Source organism: Carcharodon carcharias, chromosome 25 (assembly GCF_017639515.1).
Source record: "Carcharodon carcharias isolate sCarCar2 chromosome 25, sCarCar2.pri, whole genome shotgun sequence".
Taxonomy (NCBI): Eukaryota; Metazoa; Chordata; class Chondrichthyes; order Lamniformes; family Lamnidae; genus Carcharodon; species Carcharodon carcharias.
In genome coordinates this window covers 23,071,810-23,095,528 of record NC_054491.1, presented here as the reverse complement: position 1 = coordinate 23,095,528, position 23,719 = coordinate 23,071,810, and the positions used below count along the sequence as shown (strand labels likewise).

Sequence of the window (23,719 nt, the reverse complement as noted above, 5' to 3'; positions counted from 1 at the left end):
ATTTCTTTCAATATGGCTGTTAACTGTCCAAACACAGCTTGGTTGCGCAAATGTTGATAGGTTCTCAGCTCGATCACAATTTCATGCCGAGCATTCAGCGGACACATGAAATTTCCATTTTGAAGTGGAAATTGAAAATTTTCTGCCCAGTAACTTAATTTTAAAAAAGAACAAATTAGGTAAATAAAGCCGTGATCTTCCTGTTAAAAATGACTAACTAGTGGGTTTAGGAACCACACTGAAAAGTAATTCGGTTATCAATAATTAATTACTCACATTCCAACTTCCTTAGTCACAACAGAATTTATTTAATGAAATTTTTTGTTTAGTTTAAAATCAATCCAGGTCCAGAGCAAGCGAATTGCAGAAAATAAAAATGCACCACCTCAAACTGATTAATGGTAATAACAATGGATAAAATTCAAATGTCCTTCTGGGTGAGATGTGGGATCCTCATGTGCAGCAACAGGTAGTGTCTCCTGACTGCAATGACAGGCCTGATAGATCCTATTTGTACACAGTGGGCTCACAGCTGCATCTAGTTCACTACTAAAGATTCCAAATCACTGCATTGCGAAATAGGGTTAATACCCTGTCAGGAATAGCCATTCCTCTATCCTATGGGAAAACAAGGGCTGGCAATTATCTCATAACCTACTTTACACTGATCCACCACATTTATGACAAAAGGAATAAAACTTAAATTTTGTGATGGGTTTGATATAATCAAAGTCCAGTCCAAGAAATGGTTACTTCACATTCTGTCAACCACCAATTTGCAATTTACTGTCACCTTAAACCACATCACTAATTTATTTTACCTACAATTAATTTCTTTAACCTACAACTAATTTATTTAACCTACAACTATGCAGAATCACCTTCAAATGCACCGTCTGACTCCTGTTAGCCAACATAACAGTCGTTAAACAGTGAGGAGACACTGAACTTTGCCATGACTATCTTTGACTGAAACATCAGTAAAGAGCTGAGCATTCACAATGCATTCCACAACTTTTCAACCACAATAAAATTATATTTTAATCATTCAAAATGATCTAAAGATCCAGACATTTCTCAAATGCAGCTGTATAACCCTCAGGAATGGAAAGTGACTGTGGATCATTACAATGGATATACAAGATCATCGTGAGGAGTCCGTCAAAGGTTCTCAAATCAGAGGTGTCCAATATGTTTTCCAAACTAAACATCAATACTGACCAGAATGTGAACCAAGCTAAAAGACTTCCAGCCATAAATTAACATTGTTTACTCCTGTCTCAAGCAATGTGCAAATCACAAAGTCTACTTTCCCCAATAACGTGAGCAATCTCAGAACCACACAGATAGTTTGGCTCGAGATAGCTATTTGGCCCAGTGCACTTGTGCTGATGGGAGCTCTCGACGAGATGCAGTCTCCATTTCCTGTTTCTTTCCTCTGGCGCTTTAATATTTCCCTTGGTTTCAACAGCCCCCTTGTGATCATGCATACCATAACCTAACAACACTCTGCATAAATTCTCCTATTATCTAAATCCCAATCTACTACATATTTAAATTGCAGGATGAGCTTGGAGTTGACGCATTGGCATCTTGCTGAAATCATTGATATTTCAGAGATTCTGTGATCCTGCTGATAGATAGCTGCTTCCAATCGTTGATGCTAAGAGCTCCAACTGCAGTGCTAATGAGCTTCTATTTTCAGAAAATGATAATGTCTTTACAGGATAGTCCCCACCCACAGCAAACATTTATATTTCAAGCGTTCTGCTTGAAATTTTCACTGACATCCAGAAGCTTCTTGTGAAATGGATTTCCAAATTTAAGCACAAGTGCAATATGAATTCAAATTTTACCACAGGGTCAACATAAAAATAATTACTACAATTAATTTTTAAACAAACAGAAATCATCCGGAAATTTACTTTGCCAAGTAAATCAGCCAAACCATTCTGGATTGAATCATTTTTATACCCCTCCCTCCCACCCTCCTGTTCTGAATGTGTATGCTCAGTTATCAGTAGTTTTTGGTACCCCACTCGAGTGACCTTGCTTTGTGTAAAAGGTAATGCTGCTTCAATATCGCAGGGCAGTTGTTGGACAAATGAGCCAACCGCATTATTTTCACAGTAACTGTTCTAACATGAGCTAATTTGTGGGACTTCAACACTGCATGCAGTCCCATATCACAGGGCCACTTTGGCCAGTGTACAAACAAACAAGGGTGAGATCACAATAATGCCCCTAAACATTCACAGCTGCCTTGGGGAACCATGTCAGAAGAAACTAATGCAGTTAGAGGGACTCTTGGAAAAGCTGATCTTCCAGCCCGCTAGTTATTTTCCTACAAATTTACTTTAATGTGGTTGCTGGCTGTGCAGGGCCTGTCTCAAGGGCACCACAGCAATGATTCAACATTAAAGCAGCTCTAGACAGGGCATGCTGGCATCACAGCTGTCCCTGATGCTGTCCTCCCCTCCGCTGTTTTGATTTGAATAGCACTAACATGAAAAACTTTCTCCTGGCACAACTCAAGTCTGACACACAACGTTCTATAATTGTACCGTTGTGTACTTAGTGATTATATTTTGCACGTTTCACACTCCCAAACACTGCACTTAGACCACTGAAATCCATGTGACAATACTGTCCCCTAGTCCATGATCACTGATCCCAGTTGTGATGGCCCCATTACCTCAATGTAAGTACAAACTAGTGACTAAACTCTGGCATTTTATTAGCTCATACACCTCCATAGTATATCATGCTGTGCAACAATCAATAGGCACTGGGTGGCCAATGAAACTCCTTCTCATTTTTAGTTAGATACGCTCACCATTCCCAAAGTGCAGAAAGAAGCGAATCAGATTGGCTTAGGAAGCCTGGAAATTGAGTTCAGAGTGTATCGGGACTTCTTCGAGCAGTACATTCCAGAGCCAAACCAAGGGGTGGGCTATTCTGGACTAGGTAATGAGTAATGAGACAGGATTAATCAATAACCTTGTAGCAAAGAAGCCTCTAGGTGACAGTGACCCCCATGACATAACAGAATTTCAAGTTCAGCTTGAAGTGGGGAGTATGGGTCTAAGACTAGTATTTTAAACCTGAACATTAATTATAAGGGTATGCAGGCAGATCAAGCTAAAGTGAATTTGGAAATTGAGAATTGGGGGTAGACAGGAATGTGGGGTTGAGGTTACATTTAGATCAGCCATGATCTTATTGAATGGCGGAATAGGCTCGAGGGGCCGAGTGGCCTACTCCTGCTGCTAATTTATATGTAGGTTAAAAGGTAGGACAGTAGAGATACAGTGGCAGACTTTTAAGGACATATTCAATAACTCTCAGCAAAGATTTACACCCGTGAAAAAGAGAGATTCTTTGAGAAGGATGCACCATCCGTGACCGAATAAGGAAGTTAAGGATTGTATCAAATTGAAAGAAACACTACAAATCTGCAAAGATTAGTAGTAGGTCAGAAGATTGGTCAGATTTTAAGAACCAGCAAGGAAGGTAAGAGCCCATGGGATCCAGGGCAATTTGACTAATTGGATCCAAAATTGGCTTAGTGGTCAAAGCAAAAGCAAAAAATGCTGGTCTGATAGCATCTGTGGAGAGAAGGACAGAGTTAACAGTGAGTCCGTATGACTCTTCTTCATAGCGATGGTCGAAGGTTGTTTTTGTGATTGGAAGCCTGTGTCCAGTGGCGTATAGCAGGGTTCAGTGCTGGGGCCCTTGTTGTTTGTAGTGTACATTAATGATCTAGACATGAATGTATGCGGTATGATCAGTAAGTTCGCAGATGACACAAAAATTGGTGGTGTGGGAAATAGCGAGGAGGAAAGCCTTAGCCTACAGGACAATATAGACGGGCTGGTCAGATGGGTAGAACAGTGGCAAATAGAATTTAATCCTGAAAAGTGTGAGGTAATGCATTTTGGGAGGACTAACAATTTTGAGAGGCAAGAGAGTACACGATGAATGGTAGGGCCCTAGGAAGTACAGAGGATCCGAAGGAACCTTGGTGTGTATGTCCATAGATCCTTGAAGGCAACAGGACAGGTGGATAAGATGGTTAAGGCGGCATATGGGATACTTGCCTTTATTAGTCGAGGCATTGAATACAAGAGCAGGGAGGTTATGATGGAGCTGTATGAAGTGTTAGTTAGGTCACATCTGAAGTAGTGTGCGCAGTTCTGGTTGCCACACTAAAGGATGTAATTGCACTGGAGAGGGTTCAGAGGAGATTCACCAGGATGCTGCCTGGGCTGGAGTGTTTCAGCAATGAAGAGAAACTAAATAGGCTGAGGTTGTTTTCCTTAGAGCAGAGAAAATATGGTGGGGGGGGGGCCTGATTGAGGTGTACAAAATTATGAGGGGCATAGGTGGGGTAGTTAGGAAGAAACTTTTCCCCTTAGTGGGTGCGGCCAATAACCAGGGGGCATAGATTTAAGGTAAGGGCCAGCAATCTTAGAGGGGATTTGAGGAAAATTGTTTTCACCCAGAGGATGGGAGTATCCGGAACTCGTTACCTGAAAGGGCGGTAGAGGCGGGAACACTCACAACATTTAAGAAGCATTTAAATGAACACTTGAAGCTATGGGCGGGCCAAATGCTGGAAAATGAGAATGAGGGTAGATAGGGGCTTGATGACTGGTGTGGGCACGATGGGCCAAAGGGCCTCTTTCTATAAAACTTTAGGACTCTACTTGCTAAAATCACAATACAGGGAGAAATTAGGAGTATGAGTGAAAGCTAGGTGGAAATGTAAAAGCAGATAGCAAGAGTTTCTACAAGTATATAAATACGAAAAGAGTAACTAAAGCTAGTGTTGGTCCTCCAGAGTGGGAGTCTGGGGAATTGATAATGGAAAACAAAGAAATGGCAGAGGCATTGAACAGGTATTTTGTGTGTCTTTACTGGAGAAGACTTGGAAAACTTCTCAAAGATATATGAAAATCAAAAGGTGAACAGGAGGGGGGATCTTAAAACAATCACCATCACTAGGGAAAAGGTGCTGGGAAAACGATTAGACCTAAAGGCTGACAAGTCCCCAGGGCCAGATGTCCACCTCCTAGGGTCTCAAAGGAAGTAGCTGCAGAAATAGCAGATGCATTGGTTATAATCTTCCAAAATTCCTCAGATTCTGGAAGAATCTCAGTGGATTGAAAAATAGCTAAGGGAACACCTTTATTCAAGAAATGAAGGAGACAGAAAGCAAGAAACTACAGGCCAATGAGCCTAATGTATCATCAAAGGGAATTGCTAGAATCCATTATTAAGGAGGTTAAAGTAGGATACTTAGAAAAACATAATTTGATCAGGCAGAGTCAACATGGACTTGTGAAGGGGAAATTGAGTTGAGAAATTAGCATGCAAGGTGGGTGAAGGAGAATTTATAGATGTGGTCTACTTGGATTTAGAGAAGGCATTTGATGAGTTGCCACATCAAAGGTAAAATTACATGGTGTAGGGGACAACATATTAGCCTGGTGTCAAGAAGATATAATAATGTCTACAATGTTATAGGAAATTATGCAAAATGGAGTTCTAGTAGTAATAAAAACAAAAACAAAAGAGTTCTAGTAGTGTCTGCATTTATGAGTGTGTCTTAATTGGAAAAGCCAACGGGTCTAGAGGCTTTGATGTATAGATTAAAAGTAGGTTTGATACATTAATTTGATATAAACATAGGGAAGTTAGAAGGTGAAGTGTAAAGAGGGCATTTAGCATTTTGAAATAAATAATTCAAAAGAATGGGTGAAATATTATCCCTAGCCAGAAGAAGCAAAACAATGTGTTTATTTTTTCCAAGGTGCTATGAAAGGGTTTTATTGTTAGAAGAGGTAAAGTTCAAAAACCTAGTAATACAATGAGAATTTGCATTCAAAGAGGAAAATATGTATAAAGGAAGAGAAGGCTGTTGGTAAAAGAAGGAATTTAAGATCCAAAGCCTCCAGCCTGTAAGCCTCAAGCTGCTGTCTGCTAAGACCCAGAGCTGAAAGAAGCTCATCTGAATGCAACTGTCCAGAATGTGCTTTGCCAGGGATCTGTTTCAATCTATGTGTTTTACTGTTACCTTAACAGAGGTGTAACTTGGAGTCAGATTAATTAGGGGATTTTTTTTAGAAGTTATTATAGTAATAATTTGTAGACATATGTATGTGCTTACAACCATTTAATTAATAAATGTTTAATTTAGTTTTATAAAAACCTCTCGAGAGTCTGTGGTCTTATTATAACTGAATTCAAAGCCTGCATCTCGAAACATATTAATTGCAAAAATTGTTATGACAGTTGTTTCAAGTTTCTCCTGGGATTTGAACAGCTCAGCTATGTCATAATACTAGATAAAAGAAGTGGTTAGCTAACAGGAAGCAGACAGTAGGGATAAATGGGTCTTTTTTGCGTTGGCACGCTGTAACTAGTGGAGTGCCACAGTGATCAGTGCTGGAGTCTCAACTACTTACAATCTTCGACATCAATGATTTAGACGAAGGGACCAAATGTATGGAAGCCAAATTTGCCAATGATGCCAAGGTAGGTAGCAAAGTAAGTTGTGAAAAAAATGTAGAGAGTCTGCAAAGGGATATAGACAGGTTAGACGAATGGGCAAAAACTTGGCAGGTGGAGTACAACATGAGTAAATATTAACTTGTCCATTTTGACAGGAAGAATCGAAAAGTAGTATACTATTTAAATGGAGAAACACTGCAAAACTCAGTGGCACAGAGGGGTATGGTTATCCTGGTACATGAATCACAAGAAGTCAGTATGCATGTACAAGTGATTATGAAAGCAAATAGAATGTTGGCATTTATTGCCAGAGGAATGGAATATAAATATAGGGAATTTTTATTGGCATACAGGATCTTGGTGAGACCACATCTGGAGTACTGTGCACAGTTTTGGTCTCATTTGAAAAAAATATAATTGCTTTAGAAGCAGTTCAGAGAAAGTTCACTTGACTCATTCTTGAGATGAGGAGCTTATCTTATGAAGAAAGGTTGAACAGATTAGGCCTGTATCCACTGGAGTTTAGAAGAATGAGAGGTGATCTTACTGAAACACATAAGATCCTGAGGGGACTTGATAGGGTGGATACTGGGAGGATGTTCCCTTGTGGAAGAGACTACAACTAGGGGACATAGTTTAAAAATAAGGGGTCTCCCATTTAAGATGGAGATGAGGAGAATTTTTTTCTGTCAGAGGGCCGTTAGTATGTGGAATTTTGTTCCCCAGAAAGCAGTAGAGGCTGGGTCATTGAATTTATTCAAGGCAGGGTTATACAGATTTTTGATAGACCAGGGAGTCAAGGATTATGGAGGCGGCACAGACAGAAAAGTGGAGTTGAGACCACAACCATGAACCTACTGAATGGTAGAGCAGGCTTGAAGGGCTGATTGGCCTGACACTTCTCCTAAATCCTATGTTCCAATAGAAGCCTTCTCTTTTCTAATGACAAAAGCCCCAAATTGTTTAATCCCTTGATTAGACTCCAGTGATCAGCCATGCAGTATTGGCCACATGCTATAGATCATCGAGGGAGTATATGTAGTTAGGAAGGAGGTTCTCAAGCCAAGTACTCAGTTCACAGAGCACATCTTGGTCCTGTGATCTGTGCTGAAAAGTAGTGGTTATGAAAATCAGGTGAGGTCAGGATAAGTCCACAGTGTTGACTGGCTTCCTCACAAAAAATGGTGAGCTAGACAAAAGCAAACCACACCTGCTGGGCTGCACCGTAACAAGAGAGTAAACATTTTCAGGGAGAGAGAGGTGGAAATGAGAAAAAGAAACAATTGTTTTGCATTGAGAGGTGTCCAGGGCTTCCAGTACACACACAAAACCTGTGTGGTTGAATGATCTCATCGTGTGCAAATTACTCTTCGATATTGTGTAGCTGGTCTGCTGCCAGGAGCTGTGGTTGCTCTTTCCCACCCATTACTGGATTTTAATGAAACATACACAGTGGTTTGTTTCTCCACCTTCACCTCAGGACAAATGAAGAGTTGGTTTTCCCACGAGGGCATCTGGATTGAAACAACCTGGAAACTGTGCCATCACACTAGTAAAGTACAGCAGGACAATATGCCCTTATACAGCCTTTCAATCTATCCACACATGAGTAACACAACATCAGGACTGTACTGTACTGTACCACACCACCCACTGACAGACAGGCAGACACATGGGACTAGCATCAGGCAACACAACAAAGCCTGTACAATCAGACTTGTGTCCCAAATGCAGAATGTACAAACTGCTGTGAACGGAGCACTTGGTTTGGGAACCCTTCCTAATCACATGATTCCTCAGTAACCTATAGCACCACTGAATGTGATGACTGACAGATAGTTTATTATAGAATGTCTGGTTAAAGCTCTTCACCAAGACAACATATTGCAGCATCATCAGGTAAGAGGAGGAGGGGGAGGAATCAGAAATGGTTTCCACTTTCCTCTCAGTTTTCTGTGATGCCGCCTGGAGAATGTACACATGTGGATAGCAGGAACTGACTTAATCATAAGGTCAGATTTCCTTCTAATACTCAGTGTCTGAGAATTGGCCAGCATTCCACTATATTCCAGAAAACATCATCAGAAGAGAAATATAGGAGAAAGAATTTACACATCCAAGTAATGAAGTTTACATTAGCGACACCTTGCTTCCTCTCCACCTGCAATGGAACTCTAGCCACAGCGTGTGTTGACCACACCTACATCATTTCACTATCAGGATGTTGAACAACTGAAATGAACTATACTCAACTCTCACTTCATGGGTTAGTCCATTTAGTTCCCAAATCTAAAACCTACACAGAACTCACAACTAGCTAGCACAGAGAGTTATGGAGCATTCACACCAAAGAAGGATCCTGTGACCTAAACGCATTACCTTTCTTCTTGAAAATGTACAGAAACTGAGAACAAAAGTCTTTATATCCGTAGTCACTCCCTCAAAATTATACAACACCAGAACTTGCTGCACAAATCACCCATCACCACACCCAATGGTGCAGCCCCGCCCACCCATGCTTGGTAAACGTGGGTTCTTCTCTTCAATTATAATTCAAGTGAAAACGAGAGTGCAAAAGTCAGTTCCAATTGTCACCGAGTCTCAGGTCTATTGGTTGAGTGTGCAACGCTCCAGAACAATGCTGTACTGCCAGATACAATGATGCAGCAATGGGTGCTGCCTCTGTGAGGTTTTCGAGAAACTGGAAGATTTTAAAAGCTGAAAAGCAAACGTGTAATGTGGAGTTATGAAAGGGACTGAAGCAAGAGGTGAATGGTGAGGTGAACATTGCATGATTTAAGTGTGCTGCAAGGAGCATTATAGAAGCTACAAACCACGCTGGTCTGGGTGCTGGCAGCTATACTGAAAAGCTTACAGCAGCAAGCACTCACCTCATCCAGAAGTTGAGAAACAAGAAACAAGAACACTAAAGGATATTTGTTCAAAGGCGTTTCCGCCCACTGGTTCTAAATGTCTGGCAGAGCAAAGCACATTGTTAGCAAGGGATTTAAAATGCAGAAAAATTATACATCATTACTGGTCTACCTGACAGCTGCTTATTTTGGTACTGTAATTACACATTAAGATGAATCAAATATTCAGCTTCGCTAATCCTGCAGAGGCAAATCTGTTCATCACCTGATAATAATGATGCCACATTGAGCTTGCTCCCATTCCACTGGAATAAGTCATTGGTCTATCTGACTGACAGGACCAAAAATACCTTGTACAATTTCTTGCTGCTCTTCCCCCCACTGCCCCTTTCCCCCAGTTCTTTCCTCTCCTCTCCAAGAGTGTTTCCTCTTGTTTGGTTTCAATTTGACTGGTGAGGAAACTTCCCTGCACTTCACCCAACTGGCCATACTTTATGTATGAATGTTAACCAGCTACTGGGCTGTGCAAGAATTCCATAGCCAAATGCACTACTATTCTGCACATCAGAACAGAACCCTGTCAACTAATTTCTCCCCACCCACTAAAAGCACTGAATCTGAACGCTCCCCGAGACTAACAAAGGCTGCACAGACCAGGAATGAAACTCCAGGACTTTTAACCAGTGTGCATTGCTTAGCTTCACATCACATGCTGCATATATTTTATATTTAGACCATAAGACATAGGAGAAGTAGGTCATTCGGCCCATCGAGTCAATGAGATCATGGCTAATCTGATAATCCTCAACTCCACTTTGCTGCCTTTTCCCCATAACCTCGATTCACAATTCTGGAGTTTCTCTTTCTGGTTTATTTGCCATGTACGTAAAAATTACACCAATTAGAAAGCCAATGAATTCTCTTATACTTTATTAGAGATTGGATCCAATGACATTGAGCATCAGCAGATCCTGTGGCAAGAGACTCAACTGTACTGTAACCCTGAAAATATTTGTATGCATCTCAAATCCTACTGAAGGTTGCAAGCAACAGGCCTATATAAAAAAAAACTTAAAATCTGAAGATAACTCAGAATTTCCTATAATTTGTTTGTGCCCAAATAGACAGTCCAATGCCCATTTGGCTTACTTAAATAATGCCCTATATGACTCACCATTGCAATAGAATCAGTGGTGTTTCTAAACTGTTCCTATGTACTAACTGAAACAATCGTACTTCTAGTTAGCTACCTAGTTTACCCACCTGTCTCTTGCTGTTATCAATTGTGCCGAAGCAGACATAGTATCAGCAACACCAGGTCCCATGGCTATAGGCATCATTAGAAACATGTTACAATCTTACCATCAGTGCTGCTGTGAGCATATGGACATAGAGATCTCCATATCAGCAGCAGGCTGAAAAACAGCCATTTCATTTTAGACATGTTGGGTTAACAATGCCAACTGTTTCAAAATAAAGGCTCCAGAAAGCTATTAAAGATGTTTAGAAGTCCTTGGCCTGCAAGATGTTAAGAGTATGAACTTCATTGGATGTAAAGCATTGAGATATTCTGGAGGTTCTGTAAGGTGCTATACAAAAACAATATTTTTCTTTCCTTTTGAGGCCAAATCGCTCTTTTACTCATCATTTCCATAATTAATATATTCAAACTTTTAAGCTGTAAATGCAATTGTCAGCCTGATAAAGACATCAATAATTCTAAAAGCAACACCCGACCACGTCAGATTTCCATGAACTATTTAAATTGACAGATTAAGAGGAAAAAAAATGAACATCCCCATCCCTGAGCACATGCATAAAGTATTATGTGAGCTTCATTTGCCCTGCTGATAATCTGGCCTCAGGGGATACTTAATAGTGTAACGCACCTGCCCTTGCATTAGCCAAGCTCAGCAGAAAGAAGCCTAACGTACTGCTCTGTTAGATGGAAAACAGAATAGTTTCATTTCAAATTACGTGATTACACATTAACACCATCACTTACTAAAACGCAGCAACAATCCTCATCATCCACAAAAAATCCATCCACTGCCGATTTTAAAGCTTTTTTTAATAATATTGCACAACCAAAGATTTTTTTTTTTATTCATTCATGGGATATGAGCATCACTGGCAAGGCTGACATTTATTGCCCATCCCTAATTGAACTTGAGAAGGTACTGGTGAGCCTCCTTCATGAACTTCTGCAGTCATTACGGATTATAGATATTTTGGAAACAACTGTGTGGTTTGCTAGGCCATTTCAGAGGGCAGTTAAGAGTCAATCACATTACTATGGGTCTGGAGTCACATATAGGCCAGACTGGATAAGGATGGAAGATTTCCCTCTCCAATGGACATCAGTGAATCAGATGTGTTTTTATGACAATCCAATAGTTTCATAGTCACCGTTACTTAAGCTTGTTTTTTTTTATGCCAGGTTTATTTAAATAACTGAAGTTAAATTCCCCAATTACCATTGTGGAATTTGAACTCACATTTAAAACGGTTCCAGTAATACTGATCTGGAGCAATTATGTTTTGATTTAATATTATAGTTAAAGAACAAGGACAAATATAATCCACTCTGGGAGGACGTTCTCTGAGGTCATTCATCAATCCTTCCTGTTTACTGAGTTCCTCAGTTATTCTATTAATGTAAGTCCAATCTCCAAATGAACTACATGTTGACTGCATTTCCTCGACTGCCAAATGGTCCAAATTAACTTCAAATATCGGGTATATTAGAATTGGCAATAAATATTGACCTTGTCAGCGATGCACACATCCTGAAAGTGAACACATTATTAAAAAACTGCTAACACTGAGTTTGACAGCACACAGACACTGGGCCTCTTTCTGCAAACTGCTAAAGTATCATCCTTCACATCACAAAGCCACAAACGATCTGAGTAACAGGGTTAATCTGCAAAGTATTTGAGTCAAGAGATACAAATTATGGAGAAATCATTTTTTATTCAATTTCAAAACACAGCCCCTCAACTTAAAACTTTTTCTGTATTGTGACAGCTAAAACATGCCCCCTGGAGACAGAGGAAAGTAGCATTGTCACATCACAGTGAAGCCCAGGTCTGCAAATCTGCTTACAACAAGTAACTGAAATAAAGAAACTCATTTAACAGAATCAGAAACTTCAAATAGAGACACTCAAAACATCAGATCAACACCACTTCATATACCCAATGGTCAATGGACCAGTTGGCACCATTACATCAAAAGAAAAATGAGTCTTGAGCCAATGTTGTGCCTTTACAGATTGCTCCAAGTTTACTGCCACAAATCCATCTAAATACTACCACCAGTTAGACTTAAACTCACCAATGCCTCACCCATAATATACATTGACTAACATGTACCTCACAGGTACTTTATTCTTCAGCAACGTACTTCTAAGATCCTGAGGAATATTGCCAGGGTGGATGCGGAGAGGATGTTTCCTCTTGTGGGAGAATCTAGAACTAGGGATCACTGTTTAAAAATAAGGGGTTGCTCCTTTAAGACAGATGAGGAAAATGTTTTTCTCTGAAGGTAGAGTGTCTTTGGAACTCCCTTCCTCAAATGGAAGCATAGTCTTTGAATATTTTTAAGGCAGAGGTAGAGAGATTCTTGATAAACAAGGGGGTGAAACGGTATCAGGAGGTTAGAATCAGATCAGCCATGATTTTATTGAATGGCGGGGCAGGCTTGAGGGGCCCAATACTACTCCTGCTCCTAATTCATGTTATATAGCATTAGTGTGGAAGCAAAATCACAAGGTATTTCCAAAATGAAAAGGAATATGAAAAGCATGTGCAATCTAACTTTGAAAATGTTAAAAAAAAATCAATAAAAACATAACAAATTGGAAGAGTTCTGCCATTCAATATAATAATAACTGGCCTTCTGCCTCAACTCCACTTTCCTGTGCATTTCCTATAGCCCTTGATTCCCTGAGACACCAAAAATCTCTCTATCTCAGCCCATCTCTATCTATATATTCAATGATGGAGTATACACAACATCTCGGGTAGAGAATTCCAAAAGATTCACAATCTGTGAATGAATAAGCTTTTCCCATCTCACTCAACTGACTGTTCTGAAGTAAAAGGCTATAGCATCACCTGAACATACGAATAATATGAATTATTCAATCAGCAATTTTTAGGAATCATTAAAAGCATTTTCTTAAAAAAGAATCAATATCTGAATTTTTTTATGTGGTAGGTCAGTTAGAATAAAACAATTTTCTCCAAATGGAGGAAAGAAATCCTACATTTTCCAATGCTCCATCAGAATACGTACACATTTCTGGACCTGATTTTTGGTTATCAGCACGCAAGTTGATTATCGCGCCATAAATATGACGTCTTCAACTTTGGATCCAACTACTGACAAGAAAAGAAATGGAGGTTGAAGAATTCTTTTTTTCATAAAAAAAGGGAACTTGGATCATCTTATGGAACTTCTGGTGAAGACTATTTGCCTTAAACTGCATTAAAAATCAGCTTTTCACTCAATCATGGTTTCTTAGAGAACTAGGACACTATTGCATTAACAGTCCCCAAAAGACCAAGGTGATCAATTGAAGGCCGACTTTGGTCACAGTAAAGCACTGTTTGTTAAAAACATGCTGACAGCTACTCCCCTCTACATAGGTTCCAACAATTTCTCACAGCATGGTGGTGGATAAGAACCTGCAGCCACAACAAACGTATAAGCTCTTTAATTCTACTTGCTTTTAAAAAAAAGTTCATGTAGAGTTAAGTGAGAGTCTAATGATGAAAACCATGAACTGTTGTAAAGAAGATATCTTTTTACTTTCTATTGGTCTGTGGATTAAAATTATAATGGCTGCAGGTTGAAAGACATGTCCACTGTATATATTTCTCATCTTGTTCCAATGTTGCAGTCCTGGAACAGAGTGTTACATGAAAGACAGGATGGTGCTGGAAAGGAGTCCTGGAGCAATGGAGCTGCCTGGAAGCTAACTAACTCTTGACTAGGTGACCAGGTTTGTGTGTCAGTTGTGACATTGTGTAAATAATTGTGGGCTTCTACTAAGCAGTTGTTTCTTTTGAAAAAGGTCTTTGCTTATTTTTTAAAAATATTAGTGATATTCAACCTGCTTTTCATTTTTTTTTGCAGGGAACAGAGTTTCAATTTTACCTTAATATGGAAACAAAATACTACAGGTGCAGGAAATCAGAAATAAAAATAGAAAATGCTGGATATGTTCAGCAGGTCTGGCAAGATCTGTGGGAGAGAAATTGAGTTATGTTTCAGTTCAATGACTTTACCAGCATTTTCTGTTTTAATTTCAATTTTACCCTACTGATTTTCTCTTTTCTTATATATATATATATATATATATATATATATATTATATAAACACACACACACTTAACTTTAAAACTGACCAATTCTGCTGAAAACCAGGGCACATACCACAGAAAATGGTTGATTCGCAGAGTCAAATATGCAGCAAGTACTTCAGAGAGCTATGTGCTGACATGGAGTTCAATGGAAATGAGCTCACAGATCACTTTTACTTGTTTCACTTGGCACTGACATACTGAATTAGGGGAACGAGTTAAAGGTGCATTGGTGTTTGTTCCCATTGCTGAGATATCCACACCTATCTGCACATCTCTTGATTCAGACAGGGAGCGAAAGCTGAATTGCCCCACCTTTATTTAAATTATACTGTAACTTCTTTTTCCCTCTTGATGATTTTGTTTAAAAGTTCATTGAGTTTGATTGCAATCTTCACTCACTGCAAATAAGACCCAAGGATATTTATCCCATTTGCGTCCCCCACTCAACCCCAACCACGGGAGAGATGCAGAAGTGCACCTAGTGCATACGATTTTTTTTAAAACATGCAGCTTCTTCCCCAATGGAAAATTTGTTACCATGTGCAGAACCAAGACACTGAGACCAAAAAGCTGAGCTGGCTCGCAGATGGAAGAGACGAAGAAGAAATCGGGAAAAGAGGGAGACAGGCAAACAGCAGGGAGTGCATTCTCCTGAACAGTCTAGCACAACACTGAAAAAATTCGTATTCCTGTTGTTGGACATTCCTTCAACATTGATTAAAAAGCCAGCAATGTTTCAATCTGCTTCAGACAGCAATACTACCTTACCTTCTGATTCAGATATGGTGACCATCAATATCCAGGTCCTCCCTCAAAAAATAACAAACACATCTTAGAAATTACTGATAACCTGCTTCCTTCAATGATCAGCTGTGTCTTTAATCAGCTGAGGTTCTGATGCCAGTGCATCATGAACTTCAGACACTTTTAGGCCATTTGTTTACAATCTGTGCTCCCCAACAAATGGCATCTTCCTGTACACCCCTTTTAATGCAACAATTGGCATCTCCCAGCATGCATTCTAATAACTGGTGGCACACACTACTAATCCACAATGTTATAAAATGCCTTTATTTTCAAAAAAATGATTTTTAAAGACTTTCAACTGACAGGAAATTTGATACATTAAAAAAATGAGACAGCAAGCTGCTTTAAGATACGAGGCCACCTTCCAAGGAAGGTGAGAAAAGCAAACAAGAACCCTACTCCAAAAAGAAGTGTGAAGAGATATTTCAAAGGAAACCTACAGACATCAAGACCCAACACTCTAACTAAAGGATGACATTAAAAATGCAAAGCACTGAATTTTAACCAACAGTAAAGACAATAGGAACTGCTAACCAGCCAGGAACACCCAATAGACACTCAAGCCCCCAAGGAGGACCAAATAACCCCATCATCTGTCGGTTTCTACTATCTGTAAATGTGTCAAAAGTTTCTCAAAAGATCAAAATGTGATTTCTACAACAATGACTGCAGGGTATGTTAATTGAATTCTTTTCTGGGAATATACAGACAGGAGTTTTTAAGAATTGGTTTTGCCAAGCCAGAAACAGAGGGAAGTCATCAAAGTCATCTGGAAAAACTGAAGGGAGCAGTAAGGAATCTCTCTCTCAAGTTAAGAAAAGCCCTATCTCTTGGGTCTAAAAATCCAACCCAAGAGGTAGTGACTGTCCATTGGAAAGAACCTCGGGGAAATCCTTCGATTTCTGGCAGATGGATCACGGAATTAAAAGGATGGAAATTGTGTCCAATAAAATGCAGTTACCTGGACTTCAACTCAATGCCAGGATTTTAAAGGGAAGAAGCTAACTTCAAACAGCCACAATGTTCAACAATCTACGCCTCAAAGACAAGCAAAGCACTTAATCGTGTATTATTTTAACTTTTATTTGGACTCTAACTTTTCTTACTTCTGATATCACCGTGTGTGTGCATATGCGTGTGTCATTGCATCTTTTATTCTTTTTCCTTAGGTTTAGTATCTAATAAACTTGCTCTTTCACTCAAGAAAACCTGGTTTGATTGGCTCCTTATTACGTAAATAATTTGGATTGGAAAAAGCATCTGTAGAGAAGAGAAATTTAAAACCATTGTTGCCACCAATCAAGGAGGCTGATTAAAAGGGAGCCAGTTTGTCCCTCTTCACCTGGTCGTAACGACTGCTTTGTATACAGCAAGTGAATTACAATTACTGATACAAGTTATCCAGGTTAATTGTCCTATTTTCCTCCTTATTAAATTCAGTGTAACAATAACCCTTCTCAAGCAGCATCTCAGCACTGCACTATTAAAATGAAAGCTCTCGTGTTGAGCTTTCAGAGTTGAAAGGTGCAGTGTTCTGCTTGGTTTAATTTACAGGATTAAACCATTGTTACTGACCAGAAAGAATCTAAATGGAATTGGACACAATGTCATCCCTTGGCACTGGGAGATCACAATTGAATGTGATGAATTCTCTTTCAAATTCCTGACCCCTCCACAGTGTTATGGGAAATCTAGCCTGGAGTTATTTGCAAAGCAGAACTGATTGAAAACATTGCCCACATACAGAAACATCTCACAAAAGTGCACGCCTTGCCCAAGAACATTTCAAATGTTCAATTCACAACAGTCCCCTCATCCCCAAATCTTAAAAGCAGCCAGAGGCAGCAGGATGGCTGCAATGTGCTGTTTCATGACGAGACTTTTCTGTGCCATATCCTACAATGTATGCTCTGGGCTGAATTTTATGTTCATCAAGTGGGCGGGTGCACACCCGACTCAATCAGGCGTGAAATCGCGCGAGATGATGCAGGGCAAGCATCCTGACATAGTCACTCTCTATGGGCATGCGCACAAGTCGGAAGTCTGCCCGCCAACAATTAAGAGGACAATTAAGCCGATTAGTGGTGCAATTGTCTGCTATTTTTCGTCGCCTGTCCAACCTTACTGTTAGTGGACAGGCGAATTGGCCAGGCGGCCTTTACATTTTTCACGAAACCTCATCCAAGGGCGGAATGAGGTTTCCGCTATAAAATAAAATTAAAATTAAAATCTGTGGGCAGCATTTTAATCATCTATACTTTCAGATGCCTGACTGTGATGCTGAGACATTTTTTCTGCTTTTTAAAACTTTATTGGAACATTTTTGGGTCTGCAGTTCCGAAGCAGCTCTCTGCCTTCAGGGAGGTTTCCCTCAGCGCTCACCCGTGCCTGCGTTGATGTCATCGCCCACCCTCCTCCCGCCCCCACCCCGGCAGCGCTGAGCTTTTCAGCACCCATTAACAGGCCAGCCAACATGAAAACGCAGTTGGGGGCCAATTGCGGTCGGTGGTCCGTTTCCCAGCCAATCCCAGGCCCGCCGATCGGGCCTAAAAATTCAGGCCTTTAAGTCAATTGGAGGTGCCAACAGACCAACATAATTCTGAAAAAATTAATTAGAATTTTTTAAAATCAAAAAGCAATGTATGATCGTTGTACATAAAGCTACTTAATAAGCTAAGAGCCCATAGTGTTGGGAGTAGTATATTAGCATGGATAGAGGATTGGCTAACTAATAGAAGACAAAGAGTTGGAATAAGAGGCCATTTTCAGGATGGCAACCTGTAACTAGTGGAGTGTTACAGAAATCAGTGCTGGGGCCACAATTATTTACAATATATATTAATGACTTGGATGAGGGAAGTGAATGAATTATCGCCAATTTTGCAGATGACACAAAAAGGTGGGAAGGCAAGTGGTGGGGATGGCACAAAGTCTACAGAGGGATATAGACAGGTTAAATGAGTGGGAAAAAACTTGGCAGATGGAATATAAAAAATGTGAGGTTATGAACTTTGGCAGGAAGAATAGAGGTGCTGAATATTATTTAAATGGAGAAAGATTGCAGAAAGCTGCAGCACTGAGGGATTTGGGGGTCCTCGTGCATGAATTATAAAAAGCTAGCATACAAGTTCAACAGGTAATAGGGAAGGCAAATGGAATATTGGCCTTTATTTCTAAGGGAATGGAGTATAAAAATAGGGAAGTCTTGCTAAAACTATACAAGGTACTAGTTAGACCACACCTAGAATACAGTGAACAGTTTTGGTCCCCTTATCTAAGGAAAGATATCCTGGCATTGGAGGCAGTCCAGAGATGGTTCATAGTTTGATCCTGGGTATGGAGGAATTTTCTTATGAGAGGTTGAGCCTGTACTCATTGGTGTTTGGAAGAGTGAGAGGCGACGTTATTGAAAAATAAGATTCTTAGGGGGCTTGATAGGGTAGGTGCTGAGAGGTTGGTTCCCCTCGTGGGAGAGTCTAGGACCAGAGGGCATAATCTCAGAGTAAGGGGTTGCCCATTTAAGACAGAGATGATGAGGAAGTTCTTCTCTCAGGGGGTAGTGAATCTGTGGAATCCTTTACCGCAAAGGACTGTAGAGGCTGGATCGTTAAGTATATTCAAGGCTGTGATAGATAGGTTTTTAATCATTACGGAAATCAAGGGTTATGGGGAAAAGGCAGGAAAGTGGAGTTGAGGATTATCAGGCCTCACTGAATGGTGGAGCAGATTCAATGGGCTGAATGGCCTACTTCTGCACCTGCATCTTATGGTCTTATGCTGGCAGGTTAGTCTGTATTTTGTTCCCCACCCCACTCCTTTTGTCATTTACATTTTCTTAATGCCCAAAACATGTCAAAGGGCCTTTTGCAGTAAGTACAATAATTTCAAACTAAATCCAATGGCTCCCACCTGAATATAAGGCCAGGGTAGCTATTGAGAGATGATGGATGCTTCAATAGCAAATGCCAGTCAAAAGAGCTGTGCAGCTCGATACAGTGGGAGGAAAATAGCAGCAGTGGAAAGGTTGCACACTGTAATTAAGAATATTAAATACAGAAGCAGGGTATTCAATGTCAGCTGATGCAACAAACTACCAATCTGAACACCCATTAGAAATGTAAAGGATAAAAGGCCTTCCAGTCCATGCACATCTTGCCCCATAAAACTCAGCCCAGATTGCCAATTTGGATTGTCACGACTCACGGTCAAACTACAATGCCAATGTTATTTCTCAAGTAATTATAATCCAGCGTACTTGCTGAAGAGCTAGGAACATTTATTGCAAGAACAGCACCAGCATTTGATTTTATTTTGTTAATAGTCTGTCCAGCTGGGTAACTTGAATTCACTTTACAGCATCAAACAAGAGTGCCAGCTGTTCATCTAGGGCATAAGCATATGGTTCAATATAACATCTGAGCCTAAGGCATGAAAAGGCAAGGTGATTCAACCATCGAAACTCATCCCATCCCTTCTAGCATGTTATCCATCTCATCAAAGTCCATTCCTTCAGTGTGTTCCCCTCCCTCAGGTATTTTGCTTCTATTATTTTGTTGGTAAAGTAAGTTTTCACTGTTTGTTCATTGTGGATTCAAGTCCTATTCCAGTCTTGAGCACAAGGTTGAGGCCAACACTTCCAATGCAGTCCTGAGGGAGCGTGGTGCTATCGGAGGTGACATCTCTGCTGACACAGACACAATAGGCATTCAGCTATTCAGGTCTCCTTGCATACTGTAGCATTCTACGATTCTTTCCAATGTTAAGTATTGCTACTCATATACTTACATTGAGTGCAGATTTTAGTTACCTGCTCTTAGCAAGTCTTTGGCTTTATATTTATTACAGCATTTGTGCAGATTGAAAAGTACCTAGTAGCTTCCCCAATAGTCCTCTATGTAGGCCCTGAAGGCCATCAAGTTACATTTCATATTTCAAGTTAACAGCACTTTACTTCTCTTTATGTGTATGAACTTAAAATGCTTTCCTAAATGATGGGACTATTTCTCTTTTATTACTCATTCCTGGTTGCCCTGAAAAATCTAGGCCACTTCAGAGAATATTAAGAATCAATGCACAGACTTGAGTCATGTGTGGGCCAGAAAGGGTAGGGGCAGCACATTCCTTCCCTGAAGGAAAGTAGTGAACCAGTTGGTTTTTTACAACAATCCATCAACTTTCATAATCATTTTTTCTAGTGTTAAATTTACTGAATTCAATTTCACAACTTCCCAGGGGGAGATTTGAACTCTCAACTTTCATGTTGCTCATCCAGTACCAAGAAAAAAAAGACTTGCATCTAAATAACAATCTCAGAAGGCCCCAAAGTACTTTACAGCAAATGAATAACTGTTGTAATTTACTGTCGTAACATAGAAACACTGTAGCCAATTTGCACGTAGCAAGCTCCCACAAACAGTAATATGATAATGCCCAGATAGTCTGTTTCAGTGCTGTTGGTTGGGGTATAAATATTAGTTCAAGACACTGAGGAGAACTCACTGCTCTTCTTCAAGTAGTGTCATAGGATTGTTTACATCCATCTGAGAAGGCAGATGGAACTTTGATTTAATGTCTCACCTGGACGACAGCAACTCTGGCGGAATATGATTCCCTCAGTACTGCGTTGGGAGGGCAGATTTTGTGCTAAACTCTCATGGGCAGGACTCGAACCCAGTACCCTCGGACGCCAGTGGGAGTGATAGCTGACAACATGCTATAAATACACCACAAAGTGCAGGTCATCATGTGCAAATGAACCCCATTAAAGAGAAAATAGCTGATAACACTACCTGGTGAGCAAAATTGCCTTGTCATGTAGAATGCAGGATTACAGACCCACTGTAATGCCACTTAACTGAGCACCATATTTTCTTAACATTAATTCTCGAAGTTGTTAGGTGAGTTCAACAATATAGATCATAGCCACTTCCCCCATTTTTTGGGACAGCAGGTGCTGCTGCTGCCATTTACATCTCCTCCAAACCCATCTTTTGCTTTTTTCACTTATCCCATTACCACTCCCTTTTGCCCTGCACCATCATCCATTTTGTCATTTACTCGGTCCTGCCCTCCGCCCTATCACAGGCCTCCCTGTTGCTCTTTCCTTTCCTCTCGCTCTTTCGCGACCTCTGTGATTGCCTAAAAACTAGTACATCTGCAGCTTTTTTGAATTCCAATGAAATATTAATGGTTTCAGTCTCCATAGATGTTGCCTGACCCACTGACCGCTTCCAGCGTTTTCTTATTTACCAGGACCTAATAGGGAAACACTGGTATAAACTATGTTAATTTCATGATAAAAGTTATCATTGCTGAGGCTGAACTCAGCATAAGAAAACCCAGGCGACGTGACTCTTGATCCCGAGGGAAAACTAGGTTTCACTCAAAAGTGAACAGCTATAGTTGCACGCAATTATCAGGCTGGAGTAAGCACAAAAAAAATTAGGTTTTGACCATCAACATATTCATGTCAGATGTTTAGTCACAGAAAACAGGTTCACAGTTTGTCATGAAGGTGAGGAACAAAATCCCTTTGCTGTCGTAATGAATAGAACAAATGCACAGCCAGGGCATGTTTGAACAGGAATAAAAAAGGGGCATGAAATTTGTCATTTCAGCAACAGTTCCTTGGAACAGCCGACAGACAGCATTCTACATGGTGCAACGTACTCCCAGCTAGGCAGAAAGGTAGGCAAATACAAAAACTCCAAAGTGACTGTGTACGCTTATTCAGAGTATTAAAAGCACAATGAAAATGTCCAAACATTGGCTGGCAGGTAATTTCCTCTCCATGATATCCGGATTCAGTGAGTCATCTTTGCAAGTTATCAAGCATTAGAGGGTGCGTCTCCGGTAAGGCCCAACATGTCGGCACCTGCCTCAGGAGTGGCTCCACCTTGATGGGATTACACCTCACCTGATCCTGTCCTCCATTATATACACAGCAGCTGCCATCCTTGCAATAATCACACCCACAGACAATGCTGTCTTCGTTTAGATTTTAAGAAGGTTCCTTTAATTATTATTCTCTATCTCATCACTCATTTTATTGCCCACTGTTATATAGTAATTTTAAAATCCGTGTTTCTCAGAGGTTTACACCCAAGAGAATGTTGTGATGAAACAGACTAATGAAGTGAAGCTGCGGAATTATCTCTGCACTGTCGAGTTAGCAAAGATATTGCAGGTCCCCACTGTATAGAAAAACTTAACAAGTGGGTTCTCCGCATCGCTGTCAATGGTCAGGGTCGTCTGGAGAGCGACACAACTGCCCACAGATTCAGTATACAACAAAGTAATGAGTAACCATACCTGCTTCGTAGGAACATTTCGGCATGCGTTCACTAATTCCTTGGGCATTAAAATTAATCATTCTGTTTCTATTCTGGAGGTTGTTTGGATGAAGGCTAAAGGCCAAATTCCAATCTGTGTTCAATAAAACTAAACATCAGGATTGATTAGATGGGACCTGCAAAGTCCAAAGCATTTCCAGAATGATCGATTATTTATTTTCTCCTGAAAATTCAATTTTTTCAGTGCTCAGGAGTGAAGGGCAGTTTTGCTTATTCGCCCAGTTTTCTGTTCCATTCCCAAGCACCAACTGTCAGCGAAGACTTGCAGGTGAGCACCATCTATTCCGCCCCAGCCTTAAAACAACATCTATTACTGTACCAGCATGAATAGTTCCATTTGTCACATCACTGTTTTTCATACCTGCTTGCAATGCAGTTACCTAATTACTTGGTAATATGTACTGAGCTGTTGGCAGTTACACCCTAAGCCTGAAGCTACATAGAACTAGATTCAGACTCCCAAACTTATGTCCCACACATCCCTGACAGCCAACTAAGTCAATCTCAAGGTGCCCTCCCGGACCCATTCTGCACTATTGCTTTACTCCAGAGGTTTGAGCACAATCTCAAACAATACTGTGCAGTACTGACAAATGCTATGCACTGACTGAGGTGGTGGCTTTCAAGTGATATGTTGAACTTAAGGCCCTGTCTGCTCATGGCACTATTCAAAGAGCAAGGGAGATCTCTCCACTGTCCTGCCAATATTCACTCCTCAACAATCATCACTGAAACAGATCAACATTGATTACACATTGCTGTCTGTGGGACCTTATTATGGACAAATTGACTGCCA

At 40.3% G+C, this 23,719-nt stretch overlaps 1 protein-coding gene across 3 annotated transcripts in view; it reads right to left on the bottom strand.

The window, feature by feature from the left end:
* The window catches only part of nectin1b (nectin cell adhesion molecule 1b), a 210,128-nt gene that overhangs the window by 117,369 nt on the left and 69,040 nt on the right, over positions 1 to 23,719 (bottom strand). The window contains exon 1 of one of the 3 annotated variants that reach the window (XM_041174359.1): positions 22,883 to 22,922. The exons of the other annotated variants lie outside the window; for them this stretch is intronic. Within the exon in view, the coding sequence (XP_041030293.1) occupies positions 22,883 to 22,907 (25 nt within the window). The 5' untranslated portion in view covers positions 22,908 to 22,922. Of the gene's footprint in view, positions 1 to 22,882; positions 22,923 to 23,719 lie in introns of those variants that run through there. 3 annotated transcript variants of the gene reach the window in all.